Source organism: Castor canadensis, chromosome 15 (genome assembly GCF_047511655.1).
Source record: "Castor canadensis chromosome 15, mCasCan1.hap1v2, whole genome shotgun sequence".
Taxonomy (NCBI): Eukaryota; Metazoa; Chordata; class Mammalia; order Rodentia; family Castoridae; genus Castor; species Castor canadensis.
Window position 1 is genome coordinate 2,070,287 of NC_133400.1, and position 18,199 is coordinate 2,088,485.

At 51.5% G+C, this 18,199-nt stretch overlaps 1 protein-coding gene, 1 long non-coding RNA gene and 1 other non-coding gene across 5 annotated transcripts in view; 2 read left to right on the top strand and 1 right to left on the bottom strand.

Moving 5' to 3' along the window:
* Positions 1–2,584: 2,584 nt before the first annotated feature.
* On the bottom strand, positions 2,585–4,767 carry LOC141417334 (uncharacterized). The gene is made up of 2 exons (XR_012441858.1): positions 4,281–4,767; positions 2,585–3,509 (listed from the first exon to the last, which is right to left on the bottom strand). It is a non-coding gene; the product is annotated as an uncharacterized lncRNA (long non-coding RNA).
* Positions 4,583–4,655, top strand: Trnam-cau (transfer RNA methionine (anticodon CAU)). Its single transcript has one exon. It is a non-coding gene; the product is annotated as a tRNA-Met (tRNA).
* Positions 4,768–5,076: 309 nt separating the features above from the next.
* Fbxo31 (F-box protein 31) overlaps positions 5,077–18,199 on the top strand; it is a 29,824-nt gene continuing 16,701 nt past the window's right edge. For all 3 annotated transcript variants that reach the window (XM_020179526.2, XM_020179527.2, XM_074055510.1), the window contains exon 1: positions 5,077–5,444. In XM_020179526.2, the coding sequence (XP_020035115.1) occupies positions 5,093–5,444 (352 nt within the window). In that variant the 5' untranslated portion in view covers positions 5,077–5,092. The remainder of the gene's footprint in view (positions 5,445–18,199) is intronic.

An 18,199-nucleotide genomic window follows, 5' to 3' on the forward strand; every position in this document is an offset into this window, starting at 1 on the left:
TTTTTTCTCCCAAATAAAACCTATGCTGAGGTTGAGCTGTCTTCTGCCTATCCTTCCCTGCCATTTTTCAGTCTAATACCACAGCAGCTTCATAAAGATTTGCTGACAGCAGTGTGCCTGAGTAACTGTGAGGCAGGTCTTAGACACTGAAGAGCCTTGAGTTCAAACCCCAGTCCTACCAAAAACAAACAAAAACAAACCTTGGACACTGAAGAGCCCAGTTTAACAGGAGGTTTCTGTTTATTTTTGAGGCAGGGTCTCCCGAAGTAGCCGAGGGTGGCCTGGAACTTGGTGTGCTCTGTAGTGCTCAGAATACAGGCGCAGGCCACCCCTCAGCTCACAGAAATTTAATGCAGCGAACGATATTCAGAATGGCAAACTAGTATTCCTCTCAAGGGCTGGGCGGCTGCTCCATGGTACCGCGCTTACCTAGCGTGTCGTGTGCAAGGCCTTGAGTTGATACCCAGGAAAAAGCAAACCGGATCACTTCCGATTAACAGCAATAAAGCCATTGTGTGGCTTTTTTTTTTTTTTCCTGCAGTGCTGCAGATTAAACCCAGGGTCTAGAACATGCTAGGTAGGCACTTTACCTCTGAGCTACACCTCCAGCTCATGGGGTTTATTTTTTCGTTAAGCATATAAATAATACTTTTTTTTCTGCCTGAAGTGGTAGAACCCTCGCCTACCAGCACAAGTTCCTGAGTTCAACTCTCACTGTGACCAAAAAAAAGTAACTCATTGGATAAAAACATTAAAAAATACGTAATAGTTTTCCCATAAATAACCCATATGGAATAGAAAAGCAAGAACACGTTTCATTTTAATTAATTCAAAATTTGAGAATTTCATGATGTTATTATTATTTGGCTTTTTGCGACAAGTAGGCCAGGCTGGCCTCGAACACTCAGCTCTTGGCCTAGGACTCCAGGAATCTGTGCACCTGAACCCAGGCAGCAACTTCCGGTCGCAGTGCAGACCGCAGCTGCCACTCCGCCACACTCAAGATGGAGGACGAGTGGCCCCGAGGATTCGTGGGGCCCTGCGGCCTGCGACGGCTAGTCCCGCCCCCCACCTCTTCCTGATTGGACGAGACGGTCCGCCGGCTTTGTTTTCTGGGCGGCTATTGGCCAGGTGTGCAATTAGTCGCGGCGTCATCCTTCACTGCTCTTTAGAACAAGTAAACAAACAAGGATTGCTCAAGAGCGGCCCTGGCGTTCTCGGAAGGGCTCGTGCGAGGCCTCAGAGGCCAGCTTAGGGCAGTCGCCAGCTCCGGGAGCCAGGCTGGCGTGCTTAGAGCAGGTGACCAGTGTCACCGCGCGGTGACAGCGGCCGCGTGGCTGCGGCAGGTGCCGAGCTGGGGAGCCGAACGGTCGTGGCGCGGCTCCGGCTGCACGCTGCGAAGGCGATCTCCTGGCCATGTCCTGCGTGGGGACAAGTCCCTTAGCACACCTCGATTCTGAGGAGTGGCCAAGAAATACTGTTGCAGCGACTTCTGAACCAAGCAGTTGGAAATCCACCCTGCCGGGGATATTCTACTCAACTTCCTTAGATGTCATCAGCTGTCACTGCCGGAGGGCCCTGCTGCAAAGTGCTGTCCCCCTCCTCCTCTGGGAACGAATGCCCCCTCCTTCCTGCTCCTGCACAAGGCCTGTGGAAGTGTCCCCAGGGGCCTGGTGCGCACAGCTGTCTGCAGGCACCAGCTGCAGACAAGGACCCCCAGTCGTCCTTGTCCCCACCTCCCGCGCCCAGGATGACTTAAGGCCTCCTGCAACCCTGAGCTGCTCCGCCTCAGGGTCATCTGCATGCAATTCTGCATCGCTCGCTGCCCGGGGAGCCTGAGCTGGCTTCCCAAAAACAGCGCCATCATCGCTTGGTGCCATTCTGGAACAGGGAGTGTCTAGCCTGGTCTCCAAGGAGTTTGCATCCTGGCTCCAGCTCATATTCCACCTTCTGCTTCCCAATCTTGTGCCCACGAGTCCCTGACCCCTGGCCAGTCTGCCTTTCTGCCTTGGTGCCTGCCATCGCCTGGCAAAGGCTCTTGGCTGACTTGCTGACTTAGCCAGGAACAACCAGCTGTTTTTTTCTTTGTAGAACATTCTTTCCTTGGGTTTTTTTTTTTATTGGCTGCCTTCAATTTTTGTTGTTGTTGGTGGTGGTGGTGGTGGTGTTGAACAGGCCCTTGTGCTCTTCCTATAATCACATATGACACTTCCTCGAAGAATCTCTCTGATCCCCCAAAGTAAACCTGGTCTTCCCGTGAGCATAAACATCTGTGTCTACTTGTCTACAGAATTATGCATTTTGTATATGTGTGTTTGTGTGTCTCTGTATCTTTCTAATTGCAGAGTTCCATACCTCAAATTATGAATATAGACTAGTATGACCATTCTTCTAAAGATGAAAACTTAACAAATTATTTTATATGTTTTAATAAACTGTAAGATCCAGTACCTGGTGTAGGGCCATTAGAGGGGGTAGATAGGTTTTCTGTTTCTTTTTTTTTTTTTTGTTAAATCATTGTACTGGGGGTACATTTACTGGTGACAATTCCTGTTTTGTCATTTTTTTTTTTTTTTGGCAGTACTGGGGTTTGAACTCAGGGCCTACACCTTGAGCCACTCCACCAGCCTTTTTTTTGTGAAGTGTTTTTTGAGATAGGGTCTCACTATTTGCTTGGGCTGGCTTTGAAATGCGGTCCTCCTGATCTCTGCCTCCTGAGCAGCTAGGATGATAGGCGTGAGCCACAAATGGCCGGCTTGTGTGTTTTGTTGTTTCATAAACTGAATTACACCTAGATTATACTCTGGAAAATAGCTCAAAGGCTAGTCAGGCAGTCAGTAATGCTTATTAAATCAGCTGTGCATTTCTGTGCACTCATACTTCCTAGCTTGAATGTCTGAGGTTGGTAGGTCATCACCAGCTTCCTGTACACCTTAATGTTCCTCATTCTTCAGTCTTGTAGCCAGTTTTTCTCTCATCTAAGAAATATTTAGTAAGTCTTTGATTACATGATGCTTGTTGGCACATGGCGTGACAGGGAATGCATGCATGCACTAGCTCCAAGAGGAGAATTGTATATCATGAAAACTGACTGCTCTGTAATAAAGGGACCATTGTTCCCCCCGGTGACAATGTGGGGAAGCTTCACAGAAGGAGCCATTTTGAGGCCATTGAGGCAGGGTGTCGGCTGGCACAGGCTGGCAGGTGGTCCTCCAGGAGAAGGCTTGAGCTGGCCCAGGACTGAGCAGTACCTGCTGTGGCCAGGCTCCAGCAGGGAGGTGGGCGGGACTAGGGGTGAGGCCAGGTCCCCAGATGCCCCCAGATTGTAAGGAACTTTGTTGATGGTGGAGTCACCCGGGGCCATTAAATCCTTTGAAATAAGTAAGCAACATCACGGCTTTGATTTTGTTTATTATTATGTGAAGAGCGTCTGACACGTGCGCACAGAGAGCTGGAAAAACAGTGTCAAGTGCAGAAAGCTGCATTGAGTGTTGTTTCGGTCCTGTGGACTGGAAATGTTCAAGGTTAGACTACAGGAAAACCTGTGCTGTGGACTTTACTGAGATTGGCTTTTGAGGGCCAGGTGGTCTCCCTGTCTCCTGCTCCTCACATCTGGAGGTGGTGGCAGCAGAGAGAGGCTTGTGGAGACATGGTCCAAGGTGCTGATGGGGCCAGCACTGCTGCTTTGATTACCAGCCAGGTGTACAGAAATCTGTGTCCAGTGGACACAGCTTGGCACCCCAAGCCTGGCAGGCCAACCTCTACCACCTACCCACACCTAGCTGCCATGGGCTTACACTCTATGATGAAAGGCAGCCCGCACAGAGCGTGTCTTTAGCCACACCCCTTACACTCTTAATTTTGTTAAATAACGTTTAATTTGTTAAGACAGGGTCTCCCAATGTGGCCCCACCTGGCTTGTAACTTGCAATCCTTCTGCCTCAGCCTGCCGAGGGCTGGGATGACCAGCGTGTGTCACCATGCCTGGCTTAATTTTAATTTAAAAAACAGGGCTGGTGCACACCTGTGATCCCAGCCCTCCGGGAAAAGGAAGCAGGAGGATCGAGTGTTCAAGGCCAGCCTGGGCTACATAAGGAGACCCCCTGTATCAAAAAAATCAAAATTACATTATTACACTACAATAATTAGTAATATATTATACTCGCATAGCATGATATGTTCGCATGGTGAATATATTTAGCAAAGACCGAAAGGTGGAAGGACACGCAGAGAAATCCGCGGACCCTCCTGAATGGCGACAGCTGTAAGTTTCTACGTACCCGGTGCCTTTGGTGGCAGGTGCCTGGAGCACGGTGAGCAGGTAGACAGGTAGACAGGTGAACAGGTGAGAGCGCGAACTCGGAGCCGGGCGGGCGTCTCCAGTCCCCCGGGAGCCCCAGAAGCTCCAACGGTGGACGCTTCCTTTGCGATAGGCAATGACTGCAGGTCAGTTCTCGGTTCCGGCCCGAGCCGGTGAGACCCAGTGCATCTGAAGCGCAGCAGGTGTTCCCGGGCCGTCCCGGGACCGGGCGCAGGCCGCGGTGACTCTGCAAATGCTGCAGCGCGGGGCGTGTGCCCGGGAGCCTCGTTAGCGCAGTAGGTAGCGCGTCAGTCTCATAATCTGAAGGTCGTGAGTTCGACCCTCACACGGGGCATCCGCGTCGTTTTGTTCCCAACACCCCCGGCAGCAACTCTCTTTTCCCCAGCGGTGTTGCGCACGGATCTCCAGGGGCGCGCGCGGGGTCCCCGCTCACAGCGCACGCGGGGAGGAGCGCGGGGGCGGGGGTGGGGTGGGGCTGGGTGGGGGTGGCGGTGTCCCGCGCCCCTGGGCGGTGCCACCTGGGGGCGGGCCCTTAGTAGGCGGGGCTCCGCGTCTCGTCATTTACAGAGGCGGGCCGGCGAGCGGTTCAGTCTGCCGGAAAACTGGTTAGGCCACTGGGGGCGTGGCCTCGCCGTGAGGGCGTGGCCCCAACAGCAGGGGTGTGGTCGGGCGTTCCGGGCGGGACTGTGGCGCGCTTCGCGCGTGCGCAGAGCGTAGTGTGTGCGTGCGTGCGTGCGTGCGCGTGCCCGCCGCCCGTCTGTCCTGGTGGGCATGGCGGTGTGCGCTCGGCTCTGCGGCGTGGGCCCGGCGCGCGGATGCCGGCGTCGCCAGCAGCGCCGCGGCCCCGCGGAGACTGCGGCGGCCGACAGCGAGCCCGACACGGACCCCGAGGAGGAGCGCATCGAGGCGGGCGTGGCGGCGCCGGCCGGCCCCGGGGGCGGCCCTGGCGCGGGCCTCTCGCCGCCGCCCGCGCGCTGCTCGCTCCTGGAGCTGCCGCCCGAGCTGCTGGTGGAGATCTTCGCCTCGCTGCCCGGCACCGACCTGCCCAGTCTGGCACAGGTCTGCACCAAATTCCGCCGCATCCTGCACACCGACACCATCTGGAGACGGCGCTGCCGGGAGGGTGAGCGCGGAGGCTGGGGGAGGGGGAAACCCCTGGACCTCGGGGCGGCCTCAAGCCTGGGAAATGACGGAGGACCCGTTGAAATTTCAGGCTGGGGACACAGGGAAGGTTGGGGGTGCTCCCGGGCCGCGGACGCAGGTGAGCGATGGCGAGCTGGGGCTGGGGTCCCTGTGAACCGCGCGCCAGAGGTTGGAGGGACTGAGCTGCGCCGGCCCCCTTCTGGACCCCAGAACTCGGGGGCGGAGCTGAGGGTCCCCGAGGGCGCTAGGTCTGTACACTGGGGTTCCGCCTCGCCCTCCGGGAGGTTAGGTGCACAAGTGAGGGCTGGGAGTAGCTGTTGTAGGTGACTTCGTGCACCATTGATGAGTTCAAGACTGCGCTTCAGCCTTGGCGGACCTCCGTTGTGCGGTCAGATCTCATAGTTTGGTAAATGGGTAGGTTAAAAAAAAAAGTTCAAACGGTGGAGAAGAGCAAAAGGAAGAAAGTAAAAATCATCAGAGTTTTGCAAAGATACGGCACGGTTAAAAACCGGAAAGCGCTATTTCCGGGTATACATTTACACATGCAGTCCCGCACATCCTCTGGCCTGAGTGGTGTCTGCTGAGCGTTCACCTAGGCAGATGCGTCCTGCCTTGGCGCAGCGCAGACTGGTCCATCCCTCCCTACCTGGCAGTCTTCCATTTTGCTTATTGAGTACTGCTTGGTGCATTTTATACAACTTTGGGAGCTTTGCGCGGATCTTCAGCACTTCTGAGATGTCTTTTTAAGGCGCGTTTCCAAAGAGGGGTCGTGGGGTAGCTGATGAAACCTTTGCTGCCATTGTCCGATGTTGGGATTTGCACTCCAGGTAGGCTGCATGAGAAGGCCATTTCCTCACAGCTTCCCCAACAACAAGGTTGGCTGTCTTGACTTCCTGAGGTGACCTAATGGTTTAGGCTACCTCGAGTTCTGGCTCAGGCTCCATTTACCTGCTGTCAGATCCTGGGCAGGTGGCTTCATTGTTCCAGATCCGACTGGAAGCACTGGAGGGAAGTGAACCATGGGTGGCATTGAGAGCTGAGGAAGGCAAGTGTGTGAAATCCTCCCCTGAACTTTTAGCTGTTTGGTAGTGGAGCTGCTTGGCCATTTTTATTGTGCCTTTTGTGATTTCCTGTTTGTTTTTGTTTTAGGTTATTTTTGCCTTACAAATTTGCAAGAACTTAATATCGACCTTTAGTCACATACGGGCAAGTAAAGTGTGGCAAAAAGGTCGGGTGAGGTGGCTCACATCTATAATCCCAGCTACTTGGGAGGCAAGGCGGGGGGCGGATCTCAGTTTGAGCCTTGACAAAAGAAAGTTAATGAGACTCCCATCTCAACAAACAAGTTGGGTGTAGTGGTGTGCACCTGTTATCCCAGCTGTGAGGGAGGATCAATGTTCAGGCTGGCCCAGGCCAAAAATGGTAGAACGTTCCAGAAAATAACTACAGGCCCCCCCCCCCCCCGCACGCACACACACACACAAAAAGGCTAAGAAAGTAGTTATACTTTCCCTGTGAGCTTTGCTTTGCACTTTGCACACGTGTAACACCAGGTCCTGGGAAATACATCACTCTGCTTTGAGGAGTTTTTCGTCAGCCCCTAACCTGTAGTGGGGGGGGGGGGGCGGGCGCTGTCTCACAGGAACTGCAAGGTGGCCAGCTCAGCTCTCTTCCATCTGTTTTTAGCACCTTTTTTTTCTGGTGGTACTGGAGTTTGAACTCTGGGCCTTGCACTTGCTAGGAGGCAGGGGCTCTACCATTTGAGCCGTGCCCTCAGCCAGCTCTACTCTAAGAATAGTAGAGGGAAGGTATCTATCCTATTTTGTGTGGTCAGAGGTATGCTACAGCAAATCTAACAGAATGGTAGCTGGGACCACAGCTACTTGATGACTGCCCAGCTTGTGTCGCAGATTGCCAGACAGGCAACCTGCAGCTGTCTCGGGACAGGAGCGGGGGTCACAGAAAAGGAGTAGAAGTGACCACCATGCATCACTTCAGAACTGCCACTGTTGTGCCCCAAGAACTTGAGGTTTTCTTGTGTAATCTGGGCATGTTATTTCATTTCACTTGCCCAACAACTGGTTGAGCAAAATGTTTTTATAGGCTGGGCTGTGGCTCAGTGCATAGTGCCCGCCTAGCATGCATGGGCTGTTGGATCAGTCTCTGCCACAGGAAAAGAAACAAACAAAACCCCAGAATGTATCACTGGGCCAGTGGATTTCTCTTGTCTGCATGTCTTTAGCTCTTGCCTTCTCCTACTGTTTTCCTTCAATTTATGAGTTTTAGTCACCTAATCTGAATAGATTTGTTGAATATATTGCAAAATGTTTCTTTCCTTGTCTGTAGTCTTTTGTTTTTGAGCTTCATTTATTGCAAAATTTGCAGCTCTAAAGTTAGGGACTTTATTTTACATTGTGTTATTTTATTTTATTTTGGTAGTACTATGGTTTGAATTCAGGACCTTGTGATTGATTGTTAGGTGCTGTACCATTTGAGCTATGCACCAGCCCAAAGTTGTAGATTTTAAATTTGTGTGTAAGTGGTTACACTTACCCCAAGGTTAGGAGCACAGCACACAGCTGGGTTCTCAGAGTTCAGCACCTTCATTCTAGCAGCCTTTTTGTTTTTTTTCCTTTTGAGACAACTTCTAGCTATGTTGGCCAGGCTGCCCTTTCCTCCAGTTTTAGTTCCCTCTGTCCAGGTTGCGATCCCTATGCAGCACTGTTGGTGTCTGAGGGGAGCAGTTCTCTTGTGTACATGTGGATGCAGAACTGTGTGTGAGGTAGGCCTGGTCTGATTTCTCTGAGCCCTATCTTTGGGTATAGTGGAAGCTAACAAGGCCAAAGTCAAATGGTTTTAGGTGAAAAACAGCACTGGCCCCAGCCAGGAGAGCAAAGGACTAGGATCTCACCCTTGCTGTTTCCTGGCAGTGCTGTAAGGTGGCTCCATCATGTAGGGTCTCAGGAGGACGAGTGAGTCTGATTTGTGTGTTTACTTGGGAATGGGAAATGCACTCCTGCCTGGGTTTTATTGCTTCTGAGAATTTTGGGCTGCAGTTAACTTTTATGGGTGTGGACCGGGCATATGGCATTTAAGAGGTCTTTCTAAAATGATGGGATGATTTGTGGCTGGGAAGATGCTAGAAATTAAGATGAAGTGGTTATTTTGGGTGTTTGTGACGCAGTGAGACGCTCAGAATCTCCCTCATCCATTAGCGAGAATGAGCCCGTTATTTCCACACTACCTGGGCCCCACCAGTTTGGATTCAGAGTGACTCAGGCTAAGATTGGATTAACTGTTTCTCTTTTTCTGGGCAGGTGAAAGAGTTAAGCCAGGTCTGTTCAGATCCTGGGCTAGAGTCACAGTAGGGGATATTGCCCAGAGGAGAGGAAGGAACCAGCCCCAGCGGGCAGAGTCCAGGGGTGAAGGCTGTTCTGATGGTCATTCCCTTGACTGCGGCCTGGCTGGCTGTGGATAAGTCGTCACTTCCCAGAACCCCGAGGGCTCATGCCAACCACTCTTCTGACTTTGCCTCAGTGACTTTTTTTTTTTTCCAGTACTGGGGTTTGAACACCTTGAGCCATTGCACCAGCCCTTGTTTGTGAAGGGTTTTGTCGAGACAGGGTCTTGCAACTCTTTGTCTGGGCTGACTTAGGATCACTGCCTCCCAAGTAGCTAGGTTTACAGGTGTGAGCCACCAGCTCCCAGCCAGGAGGGCATCTTTAAGACTTCTTTTGTATTAACTTTAAGAAAGGAGCTAGAAAGTGAGTCAGCACCCAGCTGGCATTGAGTGCCAGTGCCCCTTATCACAGTCAGTGGACACACTGGTGACTTGCCAAGAGTGGCCTGGCTGTCCTAGGTCCAGGCCCCGCTGTTCTTCCAGCACAGACTTTACAGGAAAGGTTTCTGTGGGGCACTGAGAACCTTGGTGTGTCTTTCTGCAGGAAGGACATGTAAATACAGGGGTATTTACACACATTGGAGTGAGTGTCCTACAAAAGCATGTGTGTGATAGCTTCTCCCAGTCTGTGGAAATGGCCTGGGTTTGGGCCTCATGAGTCAGTGGCCTTTGACAGACTCCCATACTTAGGGAGGCCAAGTGAGGACTCTCTAGGCCTGGGCTGGGGCAGGACAGGAGCTTGTCAGGAGCCTTGGAAGATCCAGGGCAAGAGGATTCAGGGTCAGGCCACAGCAAAGGACTTGGCAGAGTAGGCCCTGCTCCGGGGCTAGTTTTGGGCTGACTGGGCCTCAGCAGGAGTGTGTCTCCTCAGCCTGGTGCCTGCTGTGGGAGCAGGATGGGGTGGGTCCTCATGGAGACTGTCTTTGCAGAGGGGCTGGGTGAGAATGCGCCACACTGCTTATGCGGGTGTGTTTAGCTGTCTGGTGTTTGATGTCACATGAGGGTCTTGGCCTTCTCTCCTGCAGCAAGCTGGCTACACAGATCTTTGCTATTTAGAAACAGCAAGTGCTCCGTGTAGGTACAGTGGTGGCTGATAGAGTGGGGTGCCACAGAGCACACGGCTTGGGATCTGAAGCCTGTGCCCTGGCTGGAGGATGATCTCTGAGTGCCCCCACTGTCACCAACTTGGCTGGGAGTCTGCCTCCGTGATCCTGGGGTGCACTGTACACCTGCAGGTGCAGTGCCACCTGCCGGTTCATTGCTTATGCCACCTGCAGACTAATGTTCCCAGTGTCCCCAGTGTCAGCCCCTCCCACTTGCTTAGGGGGTCCTGGAAGTACAGGTGCTTTGGGGACAGAGATGCTAAATCCCCAGTGATTGCAGGATGGATCCACCAGATTGCAGAACCAGGCTGGCTGGACAGGAAGTTTGTGTCCAGAGGCTGGGCTCCTGTGTTGAGTCCTGTGAGGCGGCAGAGCCAGTGACTACTTGGCTCAGGCCAAATTACTGTGCAGTTTTGTCCATCTTGCCTGAGTTCTTTCAAAACAGCTTTTGGAAATTTTCTGGTTGGAATACTTTTCTTCCTTATTTTTTTTTTACTTTGTGGTGCTAGGGACCCAGAGCCCTGTGCATGCTAGGGAAGCGCTGTACCGCTCGCCCGTGGCCATTTGCCTTTTTTGTTGCTTATCTTTTTCATCAGGGGTTGGGAGGTTGTAATGTGTAAGGGGAAGTTTTTTTTTTTTTAATTGGGGCAAATATATACAAACATAAAAGTTACCATTTTATCCTTTTTTTGGCCATGCTGGGGCTTGAACTCAGGACCTACATCTTGAGCCACTCCACCAGCCCTTTTTTGTGAAGGGTGTTTTTGAGATAGGGTCTTGTGAGCCATTTGCCCCGGCTGGCCTTGAACTGTGATCCTCCTGATCTCAGCCTCCTGAGTAGCTGGGATTACAGGCGTGAGCCCCCATTGTGGCTCATTTTGCCCATTTTTGAGTGCTAAGTTCAGGGGCCTTAAGTGCAGTCATGGTGTTGTGACCTCTGTCCCTGTGCAGAACTTTGTTTTCCTACCTCCTGAAATGCTGTTCCCATTGAACACATGCTCCTCCGTCCCTTCCCCTCGCCCCTGCCCACTCCACTTTCTGCCTTTGTGAATTTGACCACTCACTCTAGGGACCTCAGATAAGTGGAGTCACATGTAATTTTGTCCTTTTGTGATTGTTTAGCGTAGCGTAATGTCTTCGAGGCTCACTCATGCTGTGGCATGTGTCAGAATTACCTTCTTTTCTGAGGTTGATTGTTTGTGCCACATTTTGTTCATCCATCCGTGAACACTTGGGGTGATCCCACCTTTGGGCTGTTGTAGGTATGCTTGTGTAACCACGTCTTAAGGCCCTGTCCTCAGTTCTTCTCGGGGTAAGCCTAGAGTGGAATTGCTGGGTTCTGCAGGGATTCTTGTTTTCTGAAGGCTGCAATGCTGCTTTCCTCAGCGTGACCACTCAGGCGTGTAAATTTCTTCCAGTTCTACCTGTGAGCTCCTTCTCCCTCCCAGCTTTTATTACTTCATGCGGTCTTTGGAGTAGACACTTCGCAAAAAGAATTTCATAAGCCATTTTATTGGAATAAAAGGAACTTTTAGAATTGACACCCTGCAACACTGACTCCATTGCTGAAAGAGCAGCATTGGGTGGGCCTTGGGGGTGGCTGTGATCCAGTGCTGTAGAGGTGGAGGCAGGTGGATATCAAGTTCATAGAGAGACCCTGTCTCAAAAAACCAAAGGCTGTAGCTCAGTGGCAGAGTGCTTCCTGTGGTCTTCGGTCCTGACTTCCAGCCCCAGCCCTGGGGTTGGGGAGGTAGGCAGCAAGAATTGGCAATTTAGGTTTTAGGCCCCCTGGCTGTTATCCACCCAGAAGGACAGAGTGAATGCTTGCTTGAGCCTTTGGAAGGAAAGGTACATGACTGCTGGCAAGCACTGCCCGAGAGCTATTTTAAGGGCAATTTCCTTTGCTGACTTTTGGGAAGGGTTATAGAACAAGGCAAGGATGGGGAATTGTTCTGTGTGGAGTATTTCTCAGAGGGTCAGAATGACGTTTGGGAGTGGTAGGAAAATCCCAGCGATGTGGATGCCTTCACCAGCAAGCACTGCAGCATTGCCCTGCTGTCTTTCTAAGCTTTTCTTGTGCTGCGGGGGATGGGACCCAGGGCCTTGTATGTGTGTCTCCTGAGTTGATTTTTGTGCACACTTAACTGAGTTGTCTAGTTCACTTCCCACTTGACTTGTTTTGGCGGGGAGGCAGTACTGGAGTGTGAACGCAGAGCCTCCTGCTTGCTGGACAAGCTCTCTACCTCTTGAGCCACGCCCCAGTCCTTTTGGGTTTTAGCTTGTTTTTCAGATAGTTTTTAGCTTTTTTTTTTTTTTTTGCCTCATGACTTGCACAGTCCTCCCAGTGGAGTCCACCTTCATCTTGGCAGGAGAGAAAACAGGTGTTTTTTGCTGGATGATCAGTGAGGCATGGGTTTGGGTCGCTAGGAATCTCTGATGTCACGTGTGTTCATACTCATTTCTTCCCTTTTAACAGAAGGGGTGCACTGGCATTCTCTGTCTGCACCTCTGGCCCCACCTTCCCTTCCCCTCCCCTTCCCCTGGGCCTTCTCTGTCTTCTCACTGGGCTTCTGAGACCAGGCTGCCTCCTTGGCAAGATTCATTGAGAAGGCTTCAGCCCTTTCAGGTCATGAATGGGTCCAGTTGGTAAAGCCCTCTGCTCCCCCTCCTGTCATGGGCATCTCCTGGCTGGGACCTCTGCTTTTAGGTGTTTTGCCTCTATTAAGTTCTCCACGTGATGTTTTAGAGGTCTGCTAAGAGCACTCCGTCTGTCTGAAAGTGTGTCTCCCTCCTCTACGGTGGTGGATGTTCTGGAGCCTTTTTCCAGGTTGACATCTTATAATGACAGCCAAACAGATTGGCCTGGAGTTCCAGCCACCACATCAGCAGCTGCGGTGCTGACCTGCCTCCCTCCCTGTGCTCAGTGGCAGGCCGTCTCCACAGGCTTTGGAGGGCAGGGCTTCGTGCCTGTCCCTCTCAAAGATGCGTCCCAGCCCACCTCCTGCCTCTGTCTGCTGCCCCAGTGCTGGGACTGCGTCCCCACCCTTGCTTGTATCTAGATCCTTTTTGTTGTTGTTCCTAAATAAACTGTATTTTTTCAGAAAACTTCAGATTTTAAAAAAACTACAAAGGGCTCCCATGCCCTCATTACCCCTGCTAACACGTGACAGGAGCAGGGTGCATTTGTTACATTGCTAGCTACAGTTCAGTCTTAATTGGATTCCCTTTGTTTTTCTCTTGGTTTAGTCCTTTCCTGTTGGAATTACACAATATCAAGTTATACTAAGTTAGAGAAAGAGGTTTGTTTTGACTAATGGTCCTGGTCCAAGGTTGGGTGCCTGAAACTGGCAGTGGCGGTCTTGCTGACCATGTCCTGATGTGGCACCGGGTGTCACCTGGCAACAGACCTGGCCAAACTGGTTCTTCAAGCGGGCCCACTCTGGAGATAGCCTTTGGTCCATTAATATCCTAAATGGATTGATCCATTCACAAGGGCAGAGCCCTAATTGCCTTAATATCTTATAATGGGGATTAAATTTCAACCTGAGCCATAGCACCCTCGTGTCCTTTTCTGTCCCTGTACCCATCCAGGAACCCCTGACGATCATCTTGGCTGCCCAGGGGCCATGACAGCTTCTTAGACTCCATGATGACCTTGACAGTTTTAGCAGAGCTGCTGAGGTGCTCTGTAGGGGTCCCTCAGCCAGGTCTGCCTGCTGTCTTCCTCTGCTTATACTGGGTGATGGGTTGTTAAAGGAAGACCCTGGAAGCCAGGAATACCGGGCACCCTGGCCAGGCAGTTTCCTCTCCTGGATGTGGAAGACCTCCCTGTGGTCACCTCTGCCTGGAGCCTGACTTGGGAGACAGCCATATTTTGCTCAGATCTTTGCCAGTCACTGTGGCAACACTGGGTATGGTGGGCGGTGCTGGCTTGGCACAGCTTCTCCAGTTTCTCCTCCTTCAGAGCAGAGTCTGACTCAGCAGGTGTGAGTGGTTGGCTTGAGACACTGCACTGCACTTCAGAGGGTGCCCAGGGCTTCTCTGGACCCTCAGGTTTGGGGCAGGTGCGCCCATGCACTTGAGTTGCACTTTTTCCATCATAGTCCAGTTGGGGCCTTGCTTGTGGTTTGCAAATAATGTGCGTGAAGTGGTTTTCCTAACTTTGACTTCAGCACTCTTGGGGGTGTTAGGAAACACTTGCTTGAAGCGGAGGCCATTGATTTGGGGAGTTGAGACGGTAACAGTGACTGAGCAGGTTGTCACCCTTGTCACCCCTGCTCAGAGCCTTCTGTGGCTCCCCTCCTTCTCACAGTCAGGCCTCACCACCCCTGGCCTGGCTGACCTCTACCTCTGCTTTGCCTCCCTCTCCTGGTTCTTTGGCCTTTCCATCACAAGGGCAAGGAGATTACATTCATGACAAACAGCTGTCATGGAATAGGGACCCTTTTCTCACCTTGATTAATTTAACCTCATTCTGTTTGAGAGCAATGGAAGGTCACACTTAAGTGAAACCTTTGTGGCAGCCTTCTCTTGGTAGTGATTTCCAGCTGTGTCTGAGCGTTGTTTGCCAGGGACAGGGAGGCAGCAGTGTAGACATGTAATGCAACTTCCAGAGGGTGACATGCTGGGAAGTGCTGTGTGAACACCTTGCAGTCCTAGGCTATTTGGTGAGAGCCAAGTTCCGTGGAATGGCTGCCACTGTGGACGCTGTCCATATCTTGCCTGAAGTCTTGTTAATGGGTTGTGATTACTGGGTGATCTGCCTGATGACTTTTTTTTGGTGGTGTTGGGGATAAAATTCAGGGCCTTTATGCAGGCTGAGCAGGTGCTGTGCCACTGAACTACATCCTTGGCCTGTGAGAAGAAATTTTTATTTACTTCCCCCACCTTTTTTTTTTTTTTTTTTTTTTTTTTTTTTGAGACAGGATCTTGCTATGTGGTCCAGGCTGACCTTGGACTTGTGATCCTCCTGTCTCAGACTCCTGACTGCTAGGGTTATAGGTATGTGCCACTACACTGGGAAGAATTTTTTTTATGTCTAATTTGCAAAGTTAAACTGAATTATATCAGTGGTTGGATTTCCTCTCTGAAGTTAGCTGTAGTTCCTACATCCTCTCTGATAGCTGGCACTTGGTTATAGAGGGCTATAGGCTCGCATGGTATACCCCTGGGTCCAGTGGATGTACATTTGGACATGCACCAGCCTCTGGATCATCCCGAGTAGCTGGTGGATTGTGGTTTGGGCATTGGAGTATTCCCACCAAGCAAATTCACACTGACAAGTTCCTGTAGACCTTTGGGATGAAGCAGAGCCAAAGGTGTGCAGGTTTAACTGCTCACAGGAACTCCCCCACCCTCGCGCTCCCCACTGTGCACCCTGCTTGTCCAGAGTCACACTGAGTGTCTGTGCTTGTGATGGTTCTGATTCTTGGAGTCAGTCTGTGCAGAGTGAGCTGCACACTGTAAAGAGACCCTTTGAGTTTTGCATTGGGTTGTAAGGGGAGCAGTGACAGAGGTGACTCCATTTTGGATGAGAGAGGCACTTTAAAAACAGACATGTTTTTAAACATGAGAAATAAGAAACCTCCCACCAAAGTATAAGATGCAGCTGCACAGTGTGGGCACTGGGCCCAAGGCCAGGACGAGCTGACTAGACCCTCCTGGAATGTCCATAATGAGAGGGACGGACAGGGAAGCTGTCTTGGTGCCAACCAATCACAAGTATAGTTTTGAGGTAGAATAGTTGGACCTAAGCTAGTTAGTGCCCTATATCATCTCCTAGACTTAAGCCTTTCTTTTGCTTAACTCTTTCACCACGTTCCGCTCACCAGGGTGCTTTGTCTTTTCAATAAGCTTTGGGCTTACTTTACTCTTAACTCCTGCTCCATCATCTTCAGTCATGGACTGCACAGGACTTGAACTCAGGAAACAACATTCCAGTGTCAGAGTGATAAGCCTCTTCCTGAAGGTTGGTCCCAAGGTGCTGGGTCTGGTCCACATTGCTGCATTCTGTCTCAGCCCCTTCCTCCAGCTGACTTTGCAGAAATAACTGGCCGCCAGCAATCAGCTGGAAGTGCAGACTGTGCTGTGTCCACATGGCTGAGACCAGGTTTTAATAGGGCTGCACAGAGGCTGCCAGCTCCCAACTCCCAGGCTCCCCAGCTGACCCCAGCCTGCCTGCTGTCTCCTGATCTCCTCCTACCATAAGGTCTTGTGTCCTGTTTCCATTTGCAGATGTTTAGTGATGAATATTCTTTTTTCCCCAACTAGACCTGCTGAATGTTAGAGATAATCTAGCCTAACCTAGCCCTTTACCTTTCAGACAAAAAATGAAAACAGCTTACCACTCTAGGTGCTTGTAGCCCATCTCACAGTTCCAGAATGGATGGTCTTTTGTCCTCCTCCATCCATGGGGTGTTGTTTTATTGAAACGCCCTGTGACTGTCCCTCATCATCTTGTGTTCCCCAGTTCCTCGAAACAAACATTTTCATTAAGACCTGCTTCTTCCTTTTTTCCTGCTGTTCTCAGCTTGGATAGGTGGAGAGCTCTCCTGGACAACAGTGAAACCCTTAGAGAAAGTTTTATGAACTTTTCCAGCATTCAGAACAATCTCACTCAAGAAATCTTGCCAGAGCTGGGTGTGGTGACACCTATATTCCCAGCCATTGGGAGGTGGAGGCAGGAGATTGAGGTCAGCCTGGGATGCACAGCAAGACTTCAGACATTCCCTCCACCCCCACAAAAACAAATCTTCCCACTCCTTTGCCTGTGTCAGGCATCCCACGCATCCCAGGAGGCCCCTAGGCAATGAGGCAAAGCACAGATGTACAGGCTCCTTTTCATGTTGCATCAGTTAGCTGGAGAGTGGGCTCCTGTGGAAGCCTAGGGGCTCATGAGGTGCTTCAGGTCTCACGTTATGCGTTACAGTTTGCTTGCTTCTTAGTTTATTTTGGACAGTCCTGGGGCTTAAACTCAGTGCCTTGCTCTTGCTAGGCAGGTGCTCTACCCCTTGAGCCATGCCCCAGCTCTTTTTACCTTAGTTATTTTTCAGGTAGAGTGTTGTACTTTTGTCTGGGGCTGACCTTGGACTGCGATTCTCCTGTCTCTGCCTCCTGAGTAGCTGAGATTACAAGTGTGAGGCACCGTGTCTGTCTGTTGTTTCAAATGGGGGCTCAGATTTATTTTACTTTTTTGCCCAGGCCCTGCCTTGGACTGCTAACTTCCTACCTAGACTTCCCAGTAGCTGGGACTCAGGCTGGCCTTGAATTTTAGTTCTCCAGATCGCTGCCTCCCAAATTGCTGGGATTACAAATATATACAGTGATACGCACCTCTTTGGGAGTTGTTTTCATTAAGAAAGGAAATGTACGTAGACTGGACCATGAACTAAGGGAGCTATGGGGAAAATGGCTGATGTCCTGGGTGGTGTTTGGGTTGGTGTTGCCGAGGGTGACAGCACTAGCCCATGTGGCTTACGTGTACCATGGCTGTCCAGTGGGGGTGTGCGAAAGTGCGTGCACACCGCAGGTTCCTAAGCCGAGGGATTGAGAAGAAAGACCTCAGCGAGGGCCACAGTTGCAGTGGCCATGCTTGTCTGTGCTGGGTGTATCGTAATGTCATTTTACCTATCCCCTCCAGTGGTGCTGGGGGTCTTGCCGCATCCTCTCTTAGTGTGGCCCTCAGCCACAACTGAGCGGCAACATGGAATTCTGCATGGGCCCTGGGGTCTGGCGTGAGGTGGCTGCTGTCAACCCTGTTGGCCCCAGCAAAGAGCTCTTGCCCAGAGTGCCTTGGCCCTGGGTACTCAGTTTCCCGGGAATGCTGGCGGGATCCTGCCTGCTTTCTCAGCACTGGGGCTCACAGCGCTGTCTTATTGAGAGGAAAGGCCAAGCTTCAGTGCTGTTAGAGTGATGTGAGAAGGAGCAGTGCGTCCCTGGCCCACAGGACTGCTTTCCTTCCCTGCGTGGGGCCAGAGTCCTGACCGTGGAGGTTGTGCTATGACATACCACCTGACATGCACACTGTGTGACATGGGAAGTTCGAGCTAGGATGGTGTCATCGTGGAGCCAGGACCCCTCTCCTTACACCACTGGGGAGGTGTTGCCATCTGGCCTAGGTCTGGGTCCCTGACCACTGTAAGCTCTTGTTCCTTTGATGCAGGCTGTGTCACCTCTTGCACCGGTTTTCTCGGTGTTGAAATGGAGATGTCAGGGGACCTGGGGCATGCTGGC